Source organism: Mercenaria mercenaria, chromosome 4, assembly GCF_021730395.1.
Source record: "Mercenaria mercenaria strain notata chromosome 4, MADL_Memer_1, whole genome shotgun sequence".
NCBI lineage: Eukaryota > Metazoa > Mollusca > Bivalvia > Venerida > Veneridae > Mercenaria > Mercenaria mercenaria.
In genome coordinates this window covers 41,341,476-41,368,620 of record NC_069364.1, presented here as the reverse complement: position 1 = coordinate 41,368,620, position 27,145 = coordinate 41,341,476, and the positions used below count along the sequence as shown (strand labels likewise).

The following is a 27,145-nucleotide window of genomic DNA, read 5'->3' as shown; positions in this document are numbered from 1 at the left end:
AATTTTAAGGTATGGAAAAATTCAAACATTAGATAGTCTAATGCAAAATTAACACAAGTAAATTCAACAAGTTAATTTAAATCATTTTCATCCATCAGCGGTTAATCTGTGGTATGTGAGAATGATTAAAACAGAAACTCAGATTACATGCGAAAATAGATCTATGTGTAATATTCATCTTTTCGATGACATTCTTGTCTAAATAATAGCAAGTAAGATGAAAGAACAACTCTTCATTTCAAAATTATTTATTCATCAATGTTAAAATTGCAATTTAGATAGAAACTATATGATTATGTATATATACACATATGAATTATTATGCTGTACTGAACATTTCAATGTCACGACATTTTATTTCCAATCATTCTTAAGAACGGTACTATACAGTACAGTAAAAGCACATATCTTTGCTTGGTCAAACTTTCGCGATGTTTAATATTAGCGAAATTGTAAAATGGTATCCTACTTGAATTTGAATTAAACTAATGGTAAATATTTAAGCGAGTATTAATATTCGCGAGTGTAGCAAATATTAAACCCTCGCAAAAATTTGTCCTTTTACAGTATTCGAAGACGGAACAGGCCTCCATGGTAGACAGTTACTATAACCGACGGAACTAAGCTGGGTTCTTCTCCGTCTGTCTTTTTTTCTGTGCTTTTTGTATAGGCATTGAGTGCATGCATGCATATTTTATTTAGCGTGTCTTCTATGTAAAGAATTATTCTGTTGGGTATCAATGTAATGTTGGAACATAAGGACATGGTAGAAATAATATACATTGTTTAAAATCTACAGTAGTGTTTTGCCATTACCAGTATCCAGGCATTTTCCATCTGTCTTTCCTGATTTGTTCGTTTCGTCATTGTCCATACGGTTGACTTTGCTTTAAGTATTTTGAAATGCATACATGCATGCATGAATGCATGCATGCATGCATCCATCCATCCATCTATCCATCCATACACTGTTATCTGGTTACGGTTTTAGGGAACTGTGTTTATTTTACGTCGCGTTTCCTATTTGATATTTATGCCGGTTTCAGCAAATGCGGAAAAATAAGTACAAATCAAATTTATCCTACGCCTAAAGTTCTAAAGTAGTTATCAAGAAAAGAACATCAAAATTTGCATAATTTTTCAACAAAGGTATATATGCTGAAGTAACTTAAATACATACTTTTATACGCCTCATCCATAAACTTCTTTGATAATACTTGTATGTAAATACTTTGATCATTTTCATGTTTATTTCGCGAACACTTAAGAACAAGTTTCATAAATTGGCTGATAACTAGACAAAGTAGAACGTATACTATACAGAAATAAAAATCCATATTTACCTTCAAAATGTAAAGATCTTTTCCAAAAACCTTTTTAAAGTTATATGTTGCAGGAAAGTTAACAAAATTATCATAAAACGATTGTCTTTGTTTAAAAACAGGACATTGAACGGGTGAGTAGGAGTACACGAACCATAGTGCCAAAAAACACACAAAAAAAAAAAACGGACATTCCTTATATACGCATGTACGTAGAAAGTAGCGGTTTTTGACCCGAATTTGGGACATGATATTTTTTGCTTGCAATAAATGTTTGACAACACAATGTCGCCAACGTTTCAATTATGTTTACAACGTTACAACACTGAAACCAATTCATCCTTTTAAAATGGAAGTCTTGGTCAATTAATTTGTCTTATAAAGGTTTCACGACTAAAGTACTACAATTCTATAAAAAATATCCGAATTCAAGTTTCAAAAACGATAGTTAACACATTTTAATAAGAAAACCTTCAAAAGTGATTCGTTTAATATATCGATGAGGCGTTTTTGAATATTGCATTTCATTATATACCTATATAAATTCTGTAAAAAAATCGGCTTGTATTTCACAATTAAATATGAACAGGCTGAAAAAAATCCGTATATTATCTTTTAAATTTCATATTGTACCTTCCGTATTGCATGCTGCCGAACTACTTTCATTGATATGCATGAACTGACACAGTTCTATAAATAGCGCGCATAAGAAACTTCACTTGTTCCTTTTAATATCAATATGTATACATTGAAAATTTCGTTCAATAACAAAACAAAAAAAACAAAAAGGTAGAGCTATATAATAAAAGGGTTATTATAACAGTAGCTAGATCTGGGATTTTTTATTCGGTTCTCGTGGATTTTTCAAAGTCGGACCACACTCTGCACTTCCGTGCCTTGCGAGATCCGATCTGACAAAAATCCATTCAGCCGAATTCAGCATCCCAGATCGAGCTACTGTTATAATAACCCTATTATATTTGCCATCTGGAACCTCCTAATCCAAGTTGGTAGAAACGATGACTTTGAATCACTTTTACCTCTGTAGGTTGCTCATGTCGTCATCAGGCTTGCTTGCTGACGGTCGCTTACTCTTGCCTACCTAGCGGGGAAAGTATACATTTATCCGAGCACGCGCCGGGGATAGATATTCCTGTCTTTCCCTAGGGAAAAACATTGTCTAAAATAGCGTGCACTAAGGTGACGTCACATAGTACTGGTACCATTGTGACGTCATAAACTTTATAAATAATGTTAGGAAATACCCAAACCTATTTGTCTCCACGATCTATTTTAAACATGATAGGCAAGAAAAATGATCTAACACGTCTGCCTGTGAAAGACAGCTGTTTTCCCAACCCTCGGGACAGCGTGGATAAAAAACCTCGCTAACGCTCGGTTTTCCATTCCACACTGTCCCTCGCGTAGTGAAAACCCTGTCTTACACAGGCAGGCATGTAAGATCCTTATATTCTTACAAGTGAAATTAGTCCAGCAGCACATTGGGTATTTTTCCTTTGTTGAATGCAACGTAAGCTCTGCATGACCTGAACTGTATCGTTGTTACTAACAACAAAAACAAAACAAAACAAACAAACAATAGTTTAGAAGCTTCTTGAAGGCCTCTATTTCAATTAACGTGTTTTCACTGAGCTTCTTTGTTTTATCTTTTCTGTGTACACGTCCGCGGGTTTACCTGTTACACAAACATCTTCGAAAGTACATTTACATTTCTAGACAACAATATCTAGGATGAGTTTGATATTATTTTCTTACAATTAAATCCGTCCTTTGAATGAATATGATATTAAAACGACAAAAACATGTAACACGATTTCTAATGTATGGTATGAAATGATCAATCTCGAAATATATGAGGCATTATCATCAGAAAAAAATATTTAGGGAATGCAAACTTATCATGAAGCTATAGACCGGCCGCCATTTTATATTAAGTTGACATGCGGTCATATTATCCTAAAACAACATTCAAATAAATACGTATATCTGGTAAAAACTTTGCTTTAAGCTAAAAGTTACTCCATATAAAAGGTATGATGTTTTTATAGCAAGTTTTGTCCTCAGGTAAAGAATTTTGAAATATTTTACAACAACATTTTGAAAAATATGTTTGAAGTACCTGTACAAAACTGTGCAATTAACGGTTTGCTTTCGTTTAGAGGTTCATATTTCATCTGAACATGCGCAGACAAATTATAACAACTATCAGAGGTATAAAAACATATTTTGAATTTCGATCCACATATAATTGCTCTTTATCATGTACAAAACAAATTTCTCAGAACAAACAAGGAGAATATAATTACATAGGTACGTGTGGTTGGAAATATTGAGTTTGCCCTAATTAACATATATTTTGTCTTATCAAAGTCTGTTTCGTAGGGACCGTCAAAACTTCCATCATGTTTACATTGACGGTGTTTCTAATGGAACACTAGCATAAACGTGCTACAAAGAATATTCCTGTCAAGTAATTTCAACTTCTTTGCACACTGAAAGTGAACATAGAACTTGAGAAAGTTACAAAATACTGTTTGTTTCAAATAACGAAAGGCTTATCATATTTACTTACCCGTGTAACAAGATTATAAGCATACAAATGTATCAAACTTTGTGTTTTGTTTTTGGAGAATATGTTTGAAGTTTGAATTTTTCTGAGAAGTACATCAACGGCATATATTATAAAAGATAAAATGTCATACGTCAAAGCAAACGCCATAACATCATAAGAAAGTACCTCCTGTTTGTTCTGATCAATTTAATAACTATTACTTGAAGAACAATGGCATGTGAGGTGTATCTAAAAGTCTAAAACTAAAATTCACTTCGGGGAGTGGGGCGGGTACCGTAGCGCCTTACGTTATGCTTAATTATGAAATATGAACAATTCTGAAACACGTCTATAAGCCTTTGAAAAGATTTCTTAAACATGATATGAGCCGCGCCATGAGAAAACCAACATAGTGGCTTTGTGACCAGCATGGATCCAGACCAGCCTAGATCTATGCTGTTTGCTTTCGAGGCATATTGCAATTAGAGAAACCGTTAGCGAACAGCATGGATCCTGACCAGACTGTGCGGATGCACTGGTCTTGATCCATGCTGGTCGCAAAGTCACTATGTTGGTTTTCTCATGGCGCGGCTCATATTTGCAGAGAACCTAAAGTATATTGCACTTCATCGGCCTATGTACGAATGTTTTTCTTTTATAATAAAACACTTGATATATTGAAATCTTTACAAAACAAATTATAATTGCTCTAACAAATTGTAAACTTAAAGCTCTGTGCAGAACTTGAGTTAAAAAGCAAAACTGTTGCATTATATAATACAAATAATTTTACACTTTGAATAGAATAAAAACCAAATACAATTACATCTTAACGATAAAAACGCACTCTTTAGAAAAGTATTTTTGTTAATTAAAGATGCAGAAAACAGAAACATTAAAAATAACACCAATGCCTTAAAAGGCAGAAGATGATAAAAACATGCACAAATTCGAATGGAAAAATGACAATATCACCATGAAATTCATTAGCAATGAAAACCGTGAAAACCATGATGTATTCCTTTTTAAAGATAACAGGTCAGCTGCATGTATTTTTCAAAAATAATAACAACTAAGATATCTGAAAACACTTCATCCACAATAATCTAAGGAACTTTAATACTTTCAGAAATACTGAAATATCATGCACAACTGATTGTGAATCCCAGTTCTTCTGTCTGGATATTTATATTTCAGCAAGCACTATATTTCCGTCTTCGTAGCATAACTCTCTCATCATATGATATGACGGACGTTTTTGATGGCCTTTATATGAAGCACCTTCTTTAGTGTCATCTTTAGTTACATCTTTAGCGTCTTCTGCTTCAGTATCTTTATTTGGTTCTTTGAGATGAAGTGAATTTGAGTGAGAAAAACTATTTAAAACATTTGCACTGTTGCTTTTACCATTGCGACTCGGTGTAGTCACGTGATCACTGATGCCACAATCCGTAAATGACGTAGTGTACATTACACAAGATGATCTAGGGCTATGCTCCAGTGACCTCACTGGTACGCTTGAGCTCTGTGTGGACATGAAGGAATGTGTCATAGAATGTGTGAGCGATTGTTCTTTTGGAACGCTGTATTTAACGCGGTCTCTATTGCAGCGTTTCTTATAACAGCAGACGACAACCACTATGATGATGATTATGATAACCAGACACCCACCAATAATTCCCACATATCGCATTATGTAACTTAGGCCTGAAATCAGAAAGTAAACTTTTTGGTGAACAGCAATGATAATATCAGTAAAAATAGATATATTAACTATATAACTGATATATCTAGAATGGTCGCACGGCGCGGGTCTTCCCAGCCCGAGAAGTCCTAATAATGGGGCACCGGTTCCCTTCCAGTAGCCATCCGACCGGGATTCCCGAGGCGACGGCCTTCGGGACGGACTACTGGACAGGCGGTTCCGGTTTGAAGAATAGTAGAAGTATTTTACCCGTTTTACCTGTGCAACATCATTCGTTTTGTAACAAGAAAGAGCAAATTGTTATGTGTATATTCCAACTTCATTTATAAAGTATTTTTCATAATCTTATCCCTTTGTCCTACTTTTCCGTTGCTAGGGGCTGAGGCTACATTAATATATTTAAGAAATGCTTACACTTATTTTCATCGCTGTCGTCAGAGGCCCCGCAGTTCGGGACTTCGTTGCATTTCAAACTCTCATCGATACAAAAATGTTGGTCATTGCATAGTTCCTGTCCTAAAGATCTATCACATCCTTTCGTACCTACACGTGCACACTCGAAGCCCTGACACTCACCTATGAACATAGAAATAACTGTACATGGCTCTTTTCTTTAAATGATTATATATCTATTTATATTATTGTATGAAATAAACATTTTGCAAAATTTTCGTAATCATTTTAAACATATGGATGTACAACAAAACCAACATGGCTCCAAAAGTTTTGAACACATTCTTATGATAGATATCTTAAAGTATGATATGTCAATAATCCATTCCATAAGATAGACCTTACCAGACAATGTTTACTTTTTAAACCCTTACCAGTTTTTTCTAAGGTTACAGCAGTCCAAACTAGTTCAAAGCCCTTGTTTCCTCCAAGATTCGCCATTCCAGATAAAAACCTGAATAAACACGTGGTAGCTATGTAAAGCGTGTACCTTGCGAAATATCTATATGTTTTGGAATACTTTATAAGAACAACTTTTAATAAAGGATTTCTTCAATATAACAGTAGAAAAAATATGCTAGTGTCTAAACTGTATTTTATCTTTTTAGTAGTATTTTAGTATGATCAATATCGTATATGGATCGAAAATTACTGGTCAGCAGTAGACGACAAAGTTTGGGTATAATTCAGTTATCATCAGCAAGTTTGGATGTATTGCAGACTCGAACAATAATCAGATTCCTAACTTGATCAATAACTACAGAAGCCACGTCTGGAATTTACAATGTCTAAAGCACAACTTAAAATACGACAATACGCTTCATTGACATAAAAATAATGACGATAATTCGACCCTGTCTGGTTTGGACGATCTATATGAGATAAAACAGCAACACTCAAATGAGATAAACGGTGTGTACCGGTTCCTCTCCAGGAGCCACCCGGCCAGACACGTGTGTCATATTTTCCCCTTTCACAAATATTACTGATGAAATAAACGGTGCGTCTCCTGTTGCGACATGTGTGACACATTTTCCCTTTTCATAAATACCATAGATACAAAATGTGCATCTCCTGTTTCGACACGTGAAATATTTTCCCTTTTCACAAATACCATAGATAAAAATTATGCATCTCCAGTTGCGACATGTGTGACATATTTTCCCTTTTCACAAATACCATACATGTAGATAAAAACTGTGCGTCTCCTGTTGCGACATGTGTGACATATTTTCCCTTTTCAAAAATACCATAGATAAAAACAGTACGTCTCTTGTTGCGACATGTGTGACACATTTTCCCTTTTCACAAATACCATAGATAAAAAATGCATCTCCTGTTGCGACATGTTTGTCATAATATCCTTTTTCACATATATTACAGATAAAATCAACGGTACGTCTCCTGTTGCGACAAGTTTGTCATGTTTTCCTTTTTATAAATTAAACGTTGCATCTCCTTTTGCGACTCATTTATCAAGTTTCTCCTGTTCACAAATATCACCAATCTTCTCAGAAATGGTATCGCTAACAGATAAAAACATGACAGCAGTTAAAAGAAGGCTTCTTAAACTTGACATTATCTCGATTTTTAATGCCGGTTTTACAGAACTTAAAACAGAAATAGCAAACACTGCCACAAAAAGGAAGTTGAACGTTAAGGCTATTGATACAAGCTACCAAGCAACTGATCAAAAAGAATTTTCTGTTTCAATTTTTGACCCGAATTCAACTGATATTCTCCAAACTGTGGCAGTTTATGGATTTTCTCTCGATTTATTTGTCAAGCTAAAATGCTTCGGCAAAAAGAACACAAATGTATCAGCGAAATATTTGTGTATATTGTAAACGAAATCTAAAAGTGACGAGCTTCTCAAGATATGAAATCAGTCTAGCAATAAATGAAACGATGTTATATACTGTAATTAAAAAAAACGATTAAAAGTACATTTGTTTTGTAATGTAAAATCCCATCTTCGGCGTAACGATTTTTTAAAGAGCCGTTTATTCAAATCTGAGCAGTCTGGTAAACAGATATTTCGCATATACATAATCTTTTATGATGGAAGGAGATAGATAAGTAATTAAAGAAGCTGGCGTAAATATTTGCCACTTCAGTTCATCCCCGCCTACCGACAAGGAATTCTACCCATTGAAAAGTTATTGTGAAAAGATAAAGTGAGTTAAGAACAAAAGGGGAGATAAATTGAAAACTATAGAGTAATGGTTCTTGCACTCATTACGTTATAAATTGATGGTTTGCACGACTGCAATTATAATATATGCTTTAGTAAAATATGCTTTTAAAGCACGCAAATTCCTCTATAAATCCATGCCTGTTTCCTTAGTAATGCAATCTTACTTTTGTACAAGAAGTTGCACCAAATTTTTAATCAGTACCCGGCTAATAAGAGTGACGGGCAGAAGGACTGACTGAAGAACAACATTTAGACATCATCCTCACGCTTCAGTACTAAAACAGAAATACAGATCTTTAATTTATGTTGTCTCGAATATACAAAAGGAAAAATCCTCGTTATACCAACCTTATGACCACCCTATCACCCTGAGAAAGGTATTCCCGGCTGTTGTCGGGTTTATGTTCCAGCTGACCGCAATACTTCAAAGGCTCCTGGTCCGGAGTAAAAAATCCATCAAAAATCATCAGAAGGTTCGTGTCTGTGCACTTCTCTGAATGTAAAGAGATGAATGACTTCTTTATTTCTATACTAAGACAGACGAAATCAATAACATATATCAAGACTAAACTAAACTTTATGGTTTTTCAAAACATGATTACCTTTAAGGGGCTTGTTAACATGAAATAATCTCAAATATTATCAAAATAAATTTTCATAAGCTGTCTTTGTGCTTAAAAGATTTTCGGTTGCAAAAACATATTTCGTTAAGGATTCACTACAGAATAATGTGTCTGAATTTAGGAGAAGTACTACAGCAACAAAAGGCAATACCTGAAAATAATTCTCATATCTGGGAAAAATCGACTAAATATAACAGTTGCCCTGTCTACATTCTTTATTTATTTCTGATTAGTTACTATATCTGAACAACAGTGTACTAGTTCACAGATACGACAATCATACTTGAAATATCAATTATTACCAACGTATGAAAGACAACATAAACGCTCCCTCTAAATTGAAAGTTAATGCCCAAAAGAGCTGCAAAATGACAGGATATTGCAGCTCGTCTGGCTCTGTATGTCATAATTTAATCATAAAATGCCAGTAGCCAGACATAGTATTACACTCAGGTGTAATAATCATAAATGACCGCCGCTGTGCGATATTCAACGGTAGGGCCAAATTTTGACATTTTTATTTCTTGATAGCAAACATCCCTAGATCTACCATGCCTATCCTTTTCAAAATTGTATAATCCGATGGAAAATTCCCACAAATTATGACGATATGACGAAGTGACAACTGCAACTTTCTGAGAGAAATATCAAAAGGGAGCCGTTGATGTAACAGATTTTACATCACCATGCAACAGGATCATAAACGATTGCACGGGAAAATTTTGACGATACTTTATAGAAGTAGTGTAGCTGTACTTTTGTGTAATACTATGTTAAATGTTGACTAGGACATATGCATATAGATATGTTTAATTGAAAATTCCACTAGATTTTGCTTTGTTTCGATATATACATTAAAAAAAGTCACGATGGAATTTGCAACGATACTGTTTGCGAAACACTAATTGTTTGATATTACCTAGCTGCATAGTTTAAATTCGGGAATGTAGTCTAAATATGGGAGTGTAGTCACATTAAAATCACCTACGGTGGTCGACAACGTACGTATCATTCTAACATTCCTTAAAACATGTAATGAATACCGAAATTATTTTGAAAAGAGAAGAGTGTCGTTCTTCAATTTTCGACCTAGAGAGCGGGTGCACGTGGCGCAACGCTTGCAAAAAGAATAACGTATTGTATGTTTTTTGACACCTTTCACATTCTGTTCTTACCGCTGTTTGATATATCTAATGACAGGAAGTTGAGAAGGATCCTTTGTTGTTGTTTCACCTGTATAACCCACGTACATCCGGCTTCTGTCGGATATGTCTCGGGAAACCTTGGAGAATGAATTGATCCTCCTGGACCGGTGAGATATCCTGGCCCGCATCCAATGGTGGAAGGCGAAAACGGATGCCAATCTGAAATTAAGATACAAATGTTTATTTATAGTCCCTTGTGAGTTTTTGAACTCATTTTTGAAAACGTTTTAGAAATTAAATTATTCATGAAATTAGTATCTTTTTTTTTGGTTTAAGAAAATACATGTAGACTTCATTCTTAGCACCATACAGTTTAAGACTCTTCAATTTACGGGTATAAAGTCCGCGAGTACTTGTTTTATCAGTTCAGGTTCATATCACACTTATTTTATCATCATATTCACTCCGAATTCAATGTCTTAGTTTATATACCACATTCACATCCCAATATTACTGAAGTTTATGACAACTTACTTGTATCTAGAAATTCATAATGCCCTAAGAATCCTTTGGCATTAGTAGTAACATCAGAATGGAAAACCACTTCAAGTTTGGAATGTGTTGATATGTAAACAGGCGGAGTTGTTTTACCGCAATACAAAGCTTTAGGCTTCTCCTTATAGCCAAGAGCATTGATACTTGATATTTCAATGTAGTCATACCTGCATCTGTCAAAAAAAATGTACATGTAAATTTCTGATTGGCAAGAATGTGTTTCATACACTCGTGTTACTGATTATTTTACTTAAGAAACAGTGACTTTATCGTTGAATAAAATCACTGTTTGTGGTATTATTTTACGCGGGCGCAGTCCGAGTGATATAATTATACGAACCTGAACGAAAGAGCAAATCATTGTTTATCTTTTTTATGGATTCTTACACAACAAAGGGTTATTATCTATACATTGGAGTTATCGTTTAAATGATTGCCTGTTTTGTGTGGTAAAGGATTAAACAAAATATTTTTCTGTACCTTAATTATATCTTATTTTAGCTTAAGGATAGTACGAGTAAAAGAAATTAGATATAAATGCCTTTTATTCGGAAAATGATTTTACAATAACAGTATTATGTAAATGACACCAAATAACTATCGAAAAACTCTTTAAATTATTTAGGTTTAAAACAACCTTTCTTTTGCTCTTGATACAAATTTGATTAAATAACTTAAAGATAAATTAGTTTTATTTTGAAAAGTTGAGTGGTATTTATGTTTCTGGATTAAATCTTATATTTTATTCATTCTGAATTACCGCAGGACACAATACGTTCACACGAAGGAAGTCACAAACATCTGCAAAAAGTAATGCTGTTGCTTAAACTTTAAATAGATTGTTGATACTTGGTTAGAAGTTGATAAGATTCCAACTAATAAAAAACTGTGTACACTAAAAAAGTAAAGTTGCATCTTCAATGTTAATAATTCTGCGCATTTTCTCTGATTTAATTTACATAAAGTGTACATGTATATGTAAAATTGATTTGATTGCATTCGTTGTAGGATTTGTATATCACAACATGAAACTTATGGAGATGTTATTTGCCTGTGTTTGGTAAAATTATAACAAATGCAGGTAAACAGCATCTTCTTAAGAGTCAGTTTTTGATATACTAAACCTACTCAAGACATTTTTAGTGTCTTGAACTAAAATTTAGCTTAACGCAATACGTATCACAGTACAAAATATAAACGTTAACTCAAGTCACTTCTAGAAAATATTCTAAAAACAATACAATTCATAAAACACTGACAACTTTTGTCTGCACGCCAAATAAGATCAATGCGTCCTACTATCAGCTTTATTTCACCCCTAGCAAACCCAATACCCGCTTACTATATATTTTAGTGACCATTGTTTAGCATTTAGTTCCAAGCGGACATCCCTGATTGCCAAGTAATATTCAACACTGAGTAATATGGCAGGCACTAGACAACCAATATAGTTACATAAAATCAACTCACATGTTTTTGTTTTTACGAGGGGGCCTCCGTGGCTGAGTGGTTAAGGCCGCTGACTTTAAATTCACTTACCCCTCATCGATGTGGGTTCGTGTCTCACTCGGGCGTGCATTCTTCTTGTAACGAAGTCATCCAGCTGGCTTACGGAAGGTCAGTGGTTCTACCCAGGTGCCCGCTCGTGACGAAATAATGCACGGAGGGACACATGGGGTCTTACTCCACAATCAAAGCTGGAAAGTCGCCATATGACCTATAATTGTGTCGGTGCGACGTTAAACCCGTTGTTATTACGAATAATTTAATATCACCTAAGATTCTTCATCTTTTTCTTCCGTTATAATGGCTGACGTACAATTGTTAAACTATTACGTATTATAGCCATGCGTGGTGGGAAGAGTTAAGTTAGAAAAATTACAGGCTGCTTAGGTTCCTAAGCTGCTCAATCAACACAGCAGTTACCCAGCGGTGTGATAAAAACAAGTGCAGCCTTAAGGGTTAGAAGTGTTAAAAGCTAAACTCAGATCGGGAAAATCAGTTTTCTGACAGTTTAGATTAAAGAATTGAAAAATATTTTTTCTTTGACAACGTTATTGTATTCCTTTTCATACAGGCACACATAGCAAAACAACTCAGAATTAACCGAATTTTGTAAACTCCCACGAACTAAGCCGTCAGTTGTTACCAATAGCCTATTGTTCTCTTTTTTTATTACAGTTGATGTATTCAGCAACGCCAAATATGTCGGACTCCCCAATCAAATATCTCAAACAACAGACAATGCTTGTTGGAACTTGTCCAAAATTTAATAGAAATTATTGATATACTGGTGGATGCGAGGCTACTTGTCATTTTGAAGTTGAAGAAAGGAAAATGTTAGAAGTCAGCTTTGTTTGATTTGCAAAACCCAAGAGAATGCTCTTTATGAGTTAAAAGTAAAAAGATAAAGAATGTACAAAGGGGTGAATATTGTTTTAATCAAGGTTTTAGTCTGAATATGTCCGTAGATGTTATGTTCTGAAATTCTCTTCCATGGCATGACGCTGAGTACTGTATGCTACTTTTTGAAATGGAATACTAGAGTAATAAATGGAGTATTGTCATTATACATTATAAACATGCACCTCATATTCTTATTGAAAACTGAATAACAGCCTACTCATACCCGCCATCATGTAATTCTCAATCTTTGCACTTGGTATCTTTGGTGGCCATGGACTTCTTTTAAAACCCATGTACTTTTAATGAAACAGGTATCTTACTCGTGATCGGACGCTTCAAGGTCGAAGTAGTCGAATTCTATCCTCACTCGACCGTCCTCCTTGGCGTGAAAGAAATAACAACATGTTGTTCGCTCTGGATAATCCTCTGGAAAGCCTGGGGACGTAAATATACCCTTTCTGGCACCACGAACTGTGTATTTGTGCTCACAACTTGTGCATGAGTCAATGTTTGGATCCATATATCCTGTAAAATTAAGACCTTGTATACTGTCTAGTGAATATAACAAACCATATTTCCTATAGATTGAAGTTTATAAGCGCAGTTATATTCATATACGTTCTAACAGAGGAAATATTAGATAGTTTTAGGAATACCGTACAGTATCTTAAAAGGACAATATCGTCCAAGAGTAGAATTGTATTTATTTGAAAGAAGAATATACAATATAATAATAGGTAATGAAAAGAGCAAGATACGAATAAATAGGAAAAGTACAAATGTAATGAGCAAAATACGAATAAACATTCGGATATGGAAATGTACAAATATAATGAGCAAAATACGAATAAATATTCGGATATGGAAATGTGCAAATGTAATGAGCAAAATATGAATACATATTCAGATATGGAAATGTACAAATGTAATGAGCAAAATTCGAATAAATAGGAAATTTATAAATGTAATGAGCAAAATACGAATAAATATTCAGATATGGAAATGTACAAATGTAATATTCTTTTATTCAAAATATTAGCTTTTCCTGCTGAAACATTAAAATTTCTTCTTTCTTTACCTGTTCTAGACAAAATCAATTCAACTAACGTCTCTTATACTTAAACCAATGTCAACGCCGAAGCCTTACTGTATTAGCGTAATATCAAAATTATGCAATGGCTTTATTTCACATTGTGATTTGACCATATCGGTAGTATCTCCATTATCTGAAAGATCATTTTCTTTTGGCTTCTCGGAACATTCTGGACATACTCTAAATCATAGAGTTACAGAGAAAGTCGTGTTCTAGCATCGTAAACCTTCTTTAATACCAAGAGGAACGTATGAAAGTAGACAGCAATCATTGTAAGAAATAGAATGCGGCTTCATTTCTTAAGTAATAAAACGTTTCACTAATTAGATAACTGACATAAAAGGAACTAAACTTATACCAGTGAACTTGAAAGTTTCTGGGGAAAATGCTGAAGATTACTCAAGTTACTCAAACTAAAGATTACATGTACTAGTATATGAAAATATAATGTTGCGATGATATTAATATTTGCTTTCATTGACCAGTTGAAAAGAAAAAATAAACGTTCTTTCTTCTTCACAATTAGACTAGTGTCTAGCAGCTATACGCTGTTTCCCAAGATTTACTGCATTTTTAGTTCAGCTATTTGAAAGTTTCAAATACAAAAGCTTTTGTAATCAAACTTTTCGCCGGCCTGGGCGTATATAACTTTATTTTTTATTGACCGTATTGGTAACCCATGATGTAAATATATCTACATACCTTGTGAGATGACCATATCGATAGTCCATGTAAGCATCTCTACATACGTTGTGATTTGACCATATCGGTAGTCCATGTAAATATCACTACAATCACTACAAACCTTGCAGCTTTGACCATTATTGTCGGTGGTCCGTGAAAGTATCTCTACATACCTTGTGGCTTTGACCATGTCGGTAGTCCATTAAGTATTCTACATACCTTGTAATTTGACCATGTCTTAGTCCATGTAAGTATCTTAACATACCTTGTGAATTGACCATATTTTTAGCCCATGTAAATATCTATACTTTTCTTGTAATTTGACCAAGTCGGTAGGCCATGTAAGTATCTCTACATACCTTGTGGCTTTGGCCATATCGATAGTCCATGTAAGTATGTCTACATACCTTGTGATTTGACCTTATCGGTAGTCCATGTAAGTATATCTACAGACCTTGTGATTTGACCATATCGTTAGTCCTACATACGTTGTGATTTGACCATATCGTTAGTCCTACATACCTTGTGATTTGACCATATCGGTAGTCCATGTAAGTAAGACCATGAACCAAAAGAATATCCTCATGCTGGATCAAACATTACGGCCATCTCCTTGCCTGGAAAATAAAGGAAATTGATATACTGATTAGCAGTTTCACCTGTTGTATTACTATCTTTATAACCAATTGTTGTACGTTAATTGTTAGTTAGCTAGTTATTTAGATTCAGAAACTGCTATATGCTAGGTGTTCCAGTACATACTGCATTGTTACATGAAACGGACATGTTCAGATAGCACATAATCAAATCTTGTTTCCGAAGAGTTCTTTAAGTTGGCTTCAAGGAACGGGCCCGTGATCATTATGTATCAAACAAATATTGCTTCAGCCCAAATTATTTTTTTGAACAGTTACAATCTCGTTTCTCATATACTGCAAATACAAAATAGCACCAAAACTTGATCCTATTTCTCTGTTAAGACGTAAACATATTATTTCAAATTTTTGTAAACATTCTATGTTATTTAAGGTCTATCTTGAATAAATACCCATCCTCATAAATTTATTTATTCATATCAATGATCATTCATTTATTATCAAAAATAGAGGGTTCTTGTGGCACTGTTGAAAGGGAGGCCTACTATGGAAGGCTGTTGCGCTATGTTATTTGATAAATGATAAATAAATATGACAAATATTTAATGCCAAATGCCAATTAGTTAAATCTAAATTCCACATACCAAATGCTGTTTGTCATATACCTAATGCTAAATGCCAAACGCTAAATGTCAAATAGTTTATGCTGCCTGCCAAATGATAAATGCTCATTATCAAATTCTTAAACTTTATGATTTAATGATATGTATCTCCGAAACTAATAAATGTAATGCTTAATTATTTGAAAACGTAAAATGTTCTACCAGTTTAATTTGAAGCAATTATTTTTTTACCGTTTGATGTAACATAATACACTTTACATTGATCAGACATTTGTTTGTTTGGCTTTCACAATATAGGTGGACTTTTCTACTTTTTGAGGTAAAAGAAGACCCCAGGTACTCAATCAGGATTCATTTCCTCACAGGTGGGCCCCTGGGAAGAACCACCAGTCTTTCTTAAGCCAGCAGGATGGCTTCTTAACATGAAGAATTCTACACACCAAACGACAGTTCGAACTTATATTTGTGAGGAGCTAGTGGGTCGAGGTTAGCAAACTTAAATATTCGTCCATCGAGGCCTTATCGTACAGTTGTCATTAAGTTATAAAAGGCAATATATAGTAGTATAGTTAGATTATATTCAGTTCTAGAGGAATACCAATTCATCGAATTTGCTTGTTTATCATATTTTGTCAAACGTTTTACCGACTATTGCTTTTTTTTCATCCTAAATGCCATCAATATTTGATAATCGATGTGGCAACGGTTCAGCAGTCTATCACCTGCCATAATGACGAAGCCACATGACGGGAGTGTCCGTCAATGGCGTTGTTGTGGAAACCGTATACACATTATTTATATATCATATGAATGCAACTTATTTAATATTTCTTAAATACACTAAACATTTTAATGACCTTCGATTTTCATCGTTTTAAATCCCTCGACATCACTCGTTTACTTAGTGTAATTGCAGTACCACAAATAATCACAGTATACGAGAAAATAAAGGACAGTGCTGAACATATCACATAAATGTGCAATTGTCTCAACTTCTGACATGTCATTACAAATTGATACTACATTGTTTCATCAAATAACTTTAGAACTCTTATCAAATGATCATAAACAGTGATACTCTCTCTGCATTCTTTTTGGCTTGCCATAAACAGGGAAGAGAAACAATACCTAAAATAGACTTTTGCACAACATCCAAGTAATCAAAAATGGACAAATTTTAAAATTGTCCGATATTGTTTTAAGTCTAATTCTCATTTAAACACCATAAAATATGATTGTAGTGGACACAGTATCATACATGCACTAAACTCAAAACGTAAATATTATACATCATTGAAAGTATAAGTAGTCGCTCCATCATATGTAGCCACTTACACCAAACATTTTAGATATAAACGCAAACATTGGAAGTATATCTATCATATTAGCAGACCATGGCTTTTGCTCTGCATTTATTACAATATGTACAAATATGGGCCTTTGAAGTAGAAGTTTATCTATCCAATTAGAAAACCAACGCTGTTGCACTGCATCAATTACATTATATTCAATTTTGAGTTTGGAAGTGCACTGTCATTTTAGGAGAACAAAGCTAGTGTTCTACAGCCACTACATTATATACAATTTCGAGCTTGGAAGTAAATCTGTCATATTAAGAGAACAAAGGTACTGTTCTACATCCAATACGCTATATACAATTTCGGCCATGCGAGTATATCCTAAATGCCCAAACTCGATTTCCTGGTCATTACGGCTGTGATTTGTGTAACAGCTCCGAAGACAAAATAACTGATTCGAAATAATGACTTCCAGATATAGAACACAAAGAACGGCTTTTAAGCCGGAGGGATTAAGAGAACTTCCTTTTCAAGAACTTGACGTCAGAATAGTTTCAGAGATTCTGTAATTGTCTAAAAAAGGAAACCTGTCAGATGCAGAAACTATTTTTAGACAAATATCCGGCAGGATAAGACATATATTTGTTCATATACAAAGGTGAAGTAATTAGACAATTAAGATGTTTCAAGTTTTGTTTATAACACGTAATGTTCAGAGCAAAGTTACATATTTTTGAAAACAAGCAAAAATGTGCTACAGTCGGCTAAAACTGGACATTAATAGCGACTCCGGAATGTCCGAAGCAAAAGAACGCTTAGATATTACTCCTCACCTCTGAAAGGCGTCCATAACTAAATGACATAACTTGAGTATGCTAGACCTGTGTATAATGAAGGCAGGAAGATGAGTCGAAATAAGATTTTTTTTTTCTCTAACTAGCAAAGGTACTTTATAAAATCTACATGTATACGATAATCCTTTGGATAGAACAGAAAGCAACAAAGTAAAGCAGTCACGGAATCTGTTAATGAGATTTAATGAAAACAACACAGAGTCCAAGTAAAGTTACTTGAAAATAAAACAGTAAGAAATTAGGAAGAATATTAACGTCATTTATCTGTTTTACCTGGGCACAAATTTATAATGATGATCGAAGTAGTTCCTTTCTTTTAATTAAAACGTACTTCAGCTGAATATATTGATCATTTCAAGTTGTTCTATAAAAAACAATACGTTGATACAATAAAAAAACCCCAGACAATGGTTCTTTTGATTTATAAGTCTTGACAGTGTGCTATCCTCTACTCTGCTAATGAATCTTGTCCGTGTCTGGAGATACTGTAAAAAATCAAATGCAATTATCTATAATTTGTACAGAGAGTACAGTGATTTTTTTATATTGAAATATGTTTCCTAATACGAGATATAAATAAGTCATTTAGTTATTATGCCATTTAGCAGATTTCTTTTAAAAGGTAACTGTATTTCACATACGGTAACCATGGTAATTTGTACACTTCATAGTGATCAACAAGTTACTGAAACACATACTCGTATAACTATATTATTTGATATTGTTTGCTTAATATATTGCCTTTTTATGTACCAGATACAAAATCACAACTGTGCGAGTTTTGTTTAAACATCTCCACGCCAAAATATCTAGAGAGCGTTTATGGAGCCTTTCATGACAACTTTCTTTGAGATCCTACAGTTCTTCCGTTTTATGACAAAATTTGCGATGATGGTTAAGAAATATAAAAGAAATATCATTAACTTTCACTACTTTTACGGATGATCATATTTTTTAAAGGTTACACCGAATATTGGTGATAAATCTTTGCACGGTGAATTTAATTCCAGACGGAATTTCCCTTGTTTGTCATTCTTCTGTGAATTGAATTGCTAGTGGTTCAATTTTCCCTTCTCGTGCGGAAGTTTTGTCTCACAAATACTTGGCGACCCAGACCCATTGCATTGCAGTTTTGATTAATATGCAGAGTAACTCTTTATTGGAAACAATATCATTATAACACATCTATTTCAGAAACATTTCTGTAAATAAAATATTTCAGACACTTTCATTATTGTTTTATCGTTTCTGTGGGTGTAAACGTGTGCTAACAGATTCTCGGACTAATGCGCTCTTTTCGCATCATTTTACATATGCATTGTAAACATATGACGTCTCTATAACGCACAATTCAAATTGATCAATCAATGTTGATATTCACACGCATTTCATGAATATTAAATGACGCCGAAGCTTTTTAGCTTTGTACACGTTTTATGCTAGAATAGTGTTAAGGCATGCTATAACATTTGCAAAATCCCTCTGTTTACATTGGAGCCCTAGATATACCAGACTTGGACACCAACCAATCCGTTTGGAATCTGCAGATGTTATAATACGGAAAGATATGCGTTATCCTACATTAAAAAGCACCTTTTTGCTATCAAGATACTGAATCTAATATTTACTTCTCTTCAAATTAAGTCCTTTTATCTAAATTATCCAAAAAAAAAAAAAAAGAAGATTAGCACCAACAGATATAAAATAACTGTTGTTTATGAAATTAATAGGTGGATTAGCACAATATAGTTTGAACTATGTATAAATGTATGCATGTAAGTAAATCGACTGTAACAGGCTCGTTCTTTGTAATAGAATAACCCAAAGATATCTACACATAACTCTTTATTTCCATTACTACATAAATATATCATTTTCACTTTCTAAAAATATCTCTATGTCTTTCTGTCTATCACAAACAAATCTATTCTTCTAATGCTGATACATAAAACTCCCCAAAGAGAGAAATCGATAAGACAGTATCGCTTTTACAAAGGCGATGAATTGTGTGTTATCACAAAGAAGAGTGTCCTAAATAAAAATGATCTATTTCCTGCTACTGTCCGCCGCAAAAGTGTACCGATACGCTTGATGCATTTGGTAATCTTTACGTTGTATATTAATGATTTTGTTGGACTATTTAATCATATCACTTCTTCACAATAACAGAAAGCAAGTTTTTGATAATAGCATTACTTTATATATTTTCCTTATAAGAGATTATCTTGACATGTATAGTTTCTTTGAAAGAAATTATTTTATATGATTTCTTTGCATTTTTATCCTTTGCAATGTACAGAACTTATTAATATTTCTATTTTTGCATCTTCTTATCCTAGACATACCTCTTTCTTATAGTTTTGCTTTTTAAAGTATATAAAAATGTACTAGCAATTTCCAAAATATCTTAAATATTCTGTAAAATGAATGTTTACGAAAGGTCTCAATGACTTCCAGTTGGCAAATATCAAATATTAAGCATGATACGATGTAAATAAAATATAATTCATTAAAATTGCATGAACGCTCCAAACATCTATTATATTGCCATAACGCTAACTCATTAAGGTATCCTTCAAAAGGTTACCCTGAGTTTCTATTTAACATCAATCTGACTAAAGTACTTGATCTTCTAAACGAAGATCTGAGAACGACTCATTCACATACGTCTTCTGTATATTTTGGATTTCCAGTATTGCTATTTTTATTTTAACCAGTCAGACGACTTGTTCGAATGCCAAAGAGTAAGAAAAATATGCAGTTATTTTAGGGCTCGAACCCGGGACCCCTCGCTTACAAAGCAAGTGGCCTACCGACTGAGCTAATCGGCCATCTGACACAATATGACACAAGAATTGTAAATATCAAAAGTCAAGGCTACAGGTTGATTTGCAAAATGTTGTAAGCTAGGCTCTGATTGGCTAGCGAAAGGGTCGTCAGAACGAGGCCATGAATAGGTCGTTCTCAGATCCTATGCGTAGCGTAATAGGATATGTACTTTAGTCAGATTGTATTTAACATTATAGCTAAATTCATAGACAAACAGTGCGTAATAAAGTTAGCCAAAACAAGAAGTTGGTAAGCATTGATCGAAAACTTTATTTCCTACTTGTTTACATCTGCTTTATTCTACCATATTTCTGTTTAATTCATATGCACCTTTTGTATTTTATTTAAACATATGTAGCGGTAAAAATATAGAATTGATTACAGCAAGCCTATTATTCTTTAACGATTTCGAAAACTGGCAATATTCAATGAAGGTATATCATCTCTTTTACATTGTCTAAAACACATTGTATGCATTAAATGATTGTGTACTTTAAATGAAGCAATAAAGCTGGCATTTGTTTATCATTCAAAACTTCAATGCAAGATAACAAGGCAATAACGATGTGGCTACAGCTACAGGGATTTATTTTGAAGTAATATGTATTGAAATAATTTAGAGCTACAGTAATTTCACCCGAATGAAATTGTTTGAAACATTACCGCATACGTCAGACCATAAATAATGAATTCAATATCTAAAATATTTGCTTTCCAAGGGCTTTCGATCGTTATATGTATTTACTTCAAATTTTGTATCACTTCCCAAAACTTTACCCGAAAGAAGATACAACAATATATAATAATTTTTATGTCACATGCAAAAACATTGCACCATTCCGCAGGAACTAGACCCTTTACGAGTTTCCAGCTTCCTGAAGGGGTTTCAAAATGTTAATCTGTTGTTGCCAAGAAAATCAGCAAACATTGGCTTAACATTCTGAAATAAGGATTAAGATCAAATAGTGAATGTTCAAGAACGCAGCCTCTCTAAAACGAAACTTTTAGGAGTGTAAGGATGTGTAACTAGTTGATATTTATCTATAGGGACAGTCAATCAATATGAGAGCAAACACAATACAAATAAATGAACACAGTGCTCTTGTGGTTTTGGTAAAACATGTTGCCGAATACCGGTCGAGTTATAGAAATTTTTTGAGCTTCCATCCAACTAAGAGGCCAGTACTGGTTCTGCCAAGCTAAGAAGATGTTGAGTGTTTCAATGCTCTACATCAAGCACATTAATGTACCAAATGTCTATTCACAAACGGATGGGCTAGTTTATCTGTTTGTCTTTTGAATCGGATGCAATATGAATTTTGTATAATATAATAGTATGTGACCGTCTTTGTGTTCATGTGTCAAACAGGGAAACAAGCGAATATCAGAGAAATGGATTTAAACCTCATGGGTTATGATTTCTTCCTTTTTAGCAGTTGTCGAAGCAGATGGTTCTTCCTCTATAAAGTAAACAAATGTATGAGTAGTAACAAAATGCGTTTACAAACAAAACAAACCCGAAGGACATTCTTTTTGCATTCTTTACACACAGATGACCAATTGAAAATGTATTGCAATACTTAGACTTTTTAAACCTGAAGACTTCTCATCAATAGGATTGTGTCAGAAAATAACCCAATACATTGTATTTCCAATATTAAATATTTGTCTGAGCCAAGCTTAATCCAAAGCACTTTTTGTGACACGTGTTGCGGTTGGACTTCCGTCTGCGCTGTACTGAATTATTCAACTGCCTTTCTCACCCTTCCTTACTGAGATATGGTGAGGTATATGACACGTCAAGCGGGACATGCTGTATTGGGTAATATACAACGGTTATTTCCTTAATTTTATAACAAACGTGAAGGCAAGACAAAATATGTCGTGTTAGTTATGTAAATTACTATTAGGTTACCTAACATTGTATTTTACAATACATACTGTACTTACTGGACGTGCCAATTAAACAATTATGACAACTTCATACACGTATAATTTGTAAAAACATATTTGGTATTACAGAGGCTGACTATGGGCAATCAAAGCATATGTTATAAAATGCTAACTGTATATTTCTAAACCGTGCTTTCTATTTAGAAAGGACCGCCTACTTGTTCTCAATAAATAACGTGTGTATCCATCCCGAAGAGCAGGGTTCTATGACGTACCAAATTCCAAAATTAAGATTCTAACGAGGGAACAAATACACACCCTATAATCGTTGTACACATACAGCGTCACTAATACAATGCACTTCTAAAATTTTAAAAACATAATTGACATGTCAAGTAGTCATGCTGAGCCATATTAAACGTATTTTGTATTTAGAAGCGAAATGAACTAAAACTTCACAATAGCATGTCAGTGTTAACCAAATTATTTTTAAAATGGGAGTAAAGACACCATGTTTGCAAATCTGTGTCATAATTAGACGAGCTGCAAATACAAATAGCTCTTATTCACAACAGCAAAGTACTGTATGTTATGGCCACAAGCACTGGTACGACAAAGTGACACGAAACTATAAAAATATTCTATATATAAATCAAGACAATTATTCAAGAAAGCTTGTCTCAAACTTTTAGCTGAGAATCCTGTGAAAAAACACCTGACGAAAATAGTTAATATCTAAATAGCAAAAACTATGCAGATAGTTAAGGTTTAGCCGAAGGGAAAATAAAAACATTGTCACGCAAAATGCAAACTATCGGAGACATTATCGTGATGGTAGAAAAGTTCGAATAAAAGTGGTCACCGTACATGTTTAAAATCTTCTTAAACAAAGTACAAAAATAACTTTTCTTTGAAAACTTAGCGATAAAAGAGTTTCTTTACTGAATGGTATATGCATTACGGACCTCCAGTTAACGAAGCCAAAGTGGTTATTATATCTCTAGGGAAGTTACTATGGTTACGAAATAGAAAAAAAAAACAACAGCATTTATCACCTGTTTTAAATCCAAAAACGTCCTTTAATTGTTTTTATATATGCTATTATCAAACAAACACGTTAAAATGATCAATCCTTCAAACAGGACGATATTAATAAATGCCCAAACTTGCGGTAGAGAAATGCAAGGAATGCAAGTGACATTACGATAAATGTGCACTACATAAATTGTAGCATCAAATTGCCTTGGTAAATGCTGGTTTGCAGCTATTATATAGTTAATCAAAATTACATTAGTTAGTTACCATTCATAATATTCTGCATTAATATGTCACCATTTATTTGGAATTCTACTGTTCAACGTGTTCTTTATATACCGCAAATTTGGTACTTTCGCGTCACATATATTTCGCGATGTTATAGCGAGCTTATTTTTTCGCATCCCGGAGGACTTTTTGTATGGCTAGAGCGAGTTATGCTTCTCTATGTTTTGTTAAAAATGTGTGGTTTTTTTTTTGTTTTTTTTTTAGTTGGGGGGGGGGGGGGGTGGAGGGGGGTGTCCAATACCCAAATACTAGTATAGTTTTTGCTAGAATAATTTACTAGAATAATTCAAAAGTTACTTACCCTAATCCTAATTACATGATTTACATTTTATACTTTCCGTAAAATGTGTAAATTGTTTATTTCAGAATGTGTTTTATACCTTAATCAAATTTGATATATTTCTCTTCACAATAAGATAGCAATGCCACGAACACAACTAAGATTGTTTTTAAGATTTAATCCAAATATTTGCATGTTTCCACCTTATAGTACTTCGTTGGCTTTATCCTTTACCAAATATCGTATCTTAGTTTATAAAGTTCAATGAAAGCATACTTTCTCTTGATTGTTTTTACACTCTTGCTGAATTATCTATGCCTTTTTTCAGTACACAAAGAAAAACGCGGAATTTCACAATAAAACGCGGGTTTCACAAAAGTTCGATCAACAAGTCATATCATACGAGAGACTGAAAGAGTTCTATTATCAAATTGGATCATTTCTATCGAGCTGTTACTTGGGTGTAATTTCCGTTTGGTTAGAGAAACTAGGCGCAATTGATCCGAGGTATCTATTTCCAATTCTAGACAGTCTGGCAGGAAATAGTGTAAAATGTTTGCTATTTTCAATTATTCATCAGTGTAGGTTATAAGACATGTGTAACGTGAACAGAATATACTTTGTGTTTCTTAGTAATATCACCAAAAACACCAAACAAAACAACAACTTGATTTGGTAGATTCACAGTAGGCTACGGAGTATTTACATACCAATATTTGGATTGAAATATGTTCGTTACTACCATTTTTCTTAATCTTAATCTGCCAGTAACAATATGCTTTGATATGCCTATTTTGCGGTAGTTTTGCCGATGTATGGTTAATGTATGTGTATACTCAATAAACAGTTTATTTCATCGATGTTTGTGGCAAACAAACTGTATCCTCATCGTGACACCTGTTCAAACAATTTAACATACCCATAACCTCAGAATAACGTTCAAAAGACCTAAAATATTTTATCGTAAACATTTAAAATAAATGCCATTTTTAAATTCTAAGATAGATAGCTCTAAATACAGTTATAACATAATAATAAAAAATATAAATATTCCTCAATTATTTTCTTCGTTTTATTACAAACAATAATAGCAATCTTATGCAATACGAAGCATTTAAATATAAAATAGAGCTCAATATCTTATATTTTGTTATATGTCGTAAATTTACAAGTTAATGTGGCCAAAATCACTTTCCCTAAACTAAAATTGTCTCGTATTTTATCGTAAAATAACAAAAAAGTCATTACAACTTGACATTGTGTCTCCACTATGGACGTTAACATATTATTTTCTATTTCTGCAGACATTTTTATGTATTTCTATGTCTGTCTCAAACAAATCTCTTAATCTAACACGGAAATATAAAGTCCCCAAACGAGAGAAATCAATTCCATAGAATCAGTTATTTATTATCACAGAATAATATTATGCCATAATTGAGACAGAAACAGAGAGCGAAACATACAAAAGTAAAATAATTTCTTTAGATTGACGTCCCCACCTCTGTTCAGCAACGTTGTTGATTTCAGCCCCTGGCATGCGGATTGTACGATTTCGCCTTTCCATCGACAGGAAAATAAATACTGAAAGAAAATATTTTTCTTTTTTGCAGACGGGAGGAAATAACCTACACCAAATTTTGCCGAAATATGTTGTGATTGTTTTTATTCAATTTAATATTAAAATTTGTGTTTAATCCTTAGTCCGCTGGCGGCAAGTGATTCTGCCTTTGCAACCAGTGCAGATCAAGATCAGTCTACACAACCGTGCAGTCAGATCATGGTCTACACTGTTCGCCATTCAGTCAGTATCTTTTTAGTAAGCACCCCGTTTTAACAGTTAATGGTACTGTCCAAATTGAAAGATGGACACATTTATCATAGAAATTTAGCATTTGGACATTTTGGTCAATGCGGTTTATATCTTTATACAGTTAAACGAAAAGCAACTGTTGCGTCAAAATTAATGACCTGTTTACACCATCTGTCGCCATAAAAGTAATATGTTTAATATAAACTTACAGACATAGGATGACACTAATATACCTAATATAAGAACATATGAGGCTTGTACCATATATAATGGCCAAATCAAACAGCACAATGAGATTCGCATACTAGTAACATAACATCCAAACCACAAAGCATGAAGCGGTTTTTCAGGACATAACGTCAAAAACACTGAGCATAATTAGGCTTGCACAATACAATAGGACCAAATCGCATAGCAAATGAGGATTATACATGCCATAACGTCCAAAAGCAATGACAAAAATTCAAAATGAATAGCAAAGTTCTAAGAATGTAGTCCCAAAACAAAACAAATCCCTACAGTAATGTACGTTTATTATGTGTAATCGACAGACATACTAGTATTCACATAACACATGAACAAAAAAAAAATATACAACAAGTCTTGGGCAACTAGTTGCAACGGTCATTGGCAAAACCACCACTGGAGAGCATAGACCGGTTAATCAAACTCCCACTCTTTGTCCTAGATATGTTCCAAGGTACAGGACAGCGTAAATAAAAGTTATACCCTCTAGGTGAATCACTTACAAATGTTAAAAAGTACACTATGTGAAATGCAAAAGTTTATAACAGGATATATCAGAACTAAGGGTCCAAAAAAACCGGCAAAAAGTCAAATATGAAAGCAGCTCAGTCCAACTGGGCTTCAACAACCGCTTA

General features: G+C 33.7%; 1 protein-coding gene across 5 annotated transcripts in view; it reads right to left on the bottom strand.

Annotated features, from left to right (window-relative positions):
* Nucleotides 1-234: 234 nt before the first annotated feature.
* LOC123551524 (cubilin-like) overlaps nt 235-27,145 on the bottom strand; it is a 201,932-nt gene continuing 175,021 nt past the window's right edge. For 2 of the 5 annotated variants that reach the window (XM_053541005.1, XM_053541007.1), the window contains exons 3-10: nt 15,278-15,372; nt 13,299-13,503; nt 10,552-10,745; nt 10,048-10,236; nt 8,598-8,742; nt 6,427-6,506; nt 6,014-6,175; nt 235-5,601 (exon numbers count right to left, since the gene is read on the bottom strand). In XM_053541005.1, the coding sequence (XP_053396980.1) occupies nt 5,081-5,601; nt 6,014-6,175; nt 6,427-6,506; nt 8,598-8,742; nt 10,048-10,236; nt 10,552-10,745; nt 13,299-13,503; nt 15,278-15,341 (1,560 nt within the window). In that variant the 5' untranslated portion in view covers nt 15,342-15,372 and the 3' untranslated portion in view covers nt 235-5,080. Of the gene's footprint in view, nt 5,602-6,013; nt 6,176-6,426; nt 6,507-8,597; nt 8,743-10,047; nt 10,237-10,551; nt 10,746-13,298; nt 13,504-15,209; nt 15,224-15,277; nt 15,373-23,903; nt 23,951-24,472; nt 24,838-27,145 lie in introns of those variants that run through there. The other 3 variants (XM_053541008.1, XM_053541006.1, XM_053541009.1) reach the window with 3 other exon arrangements.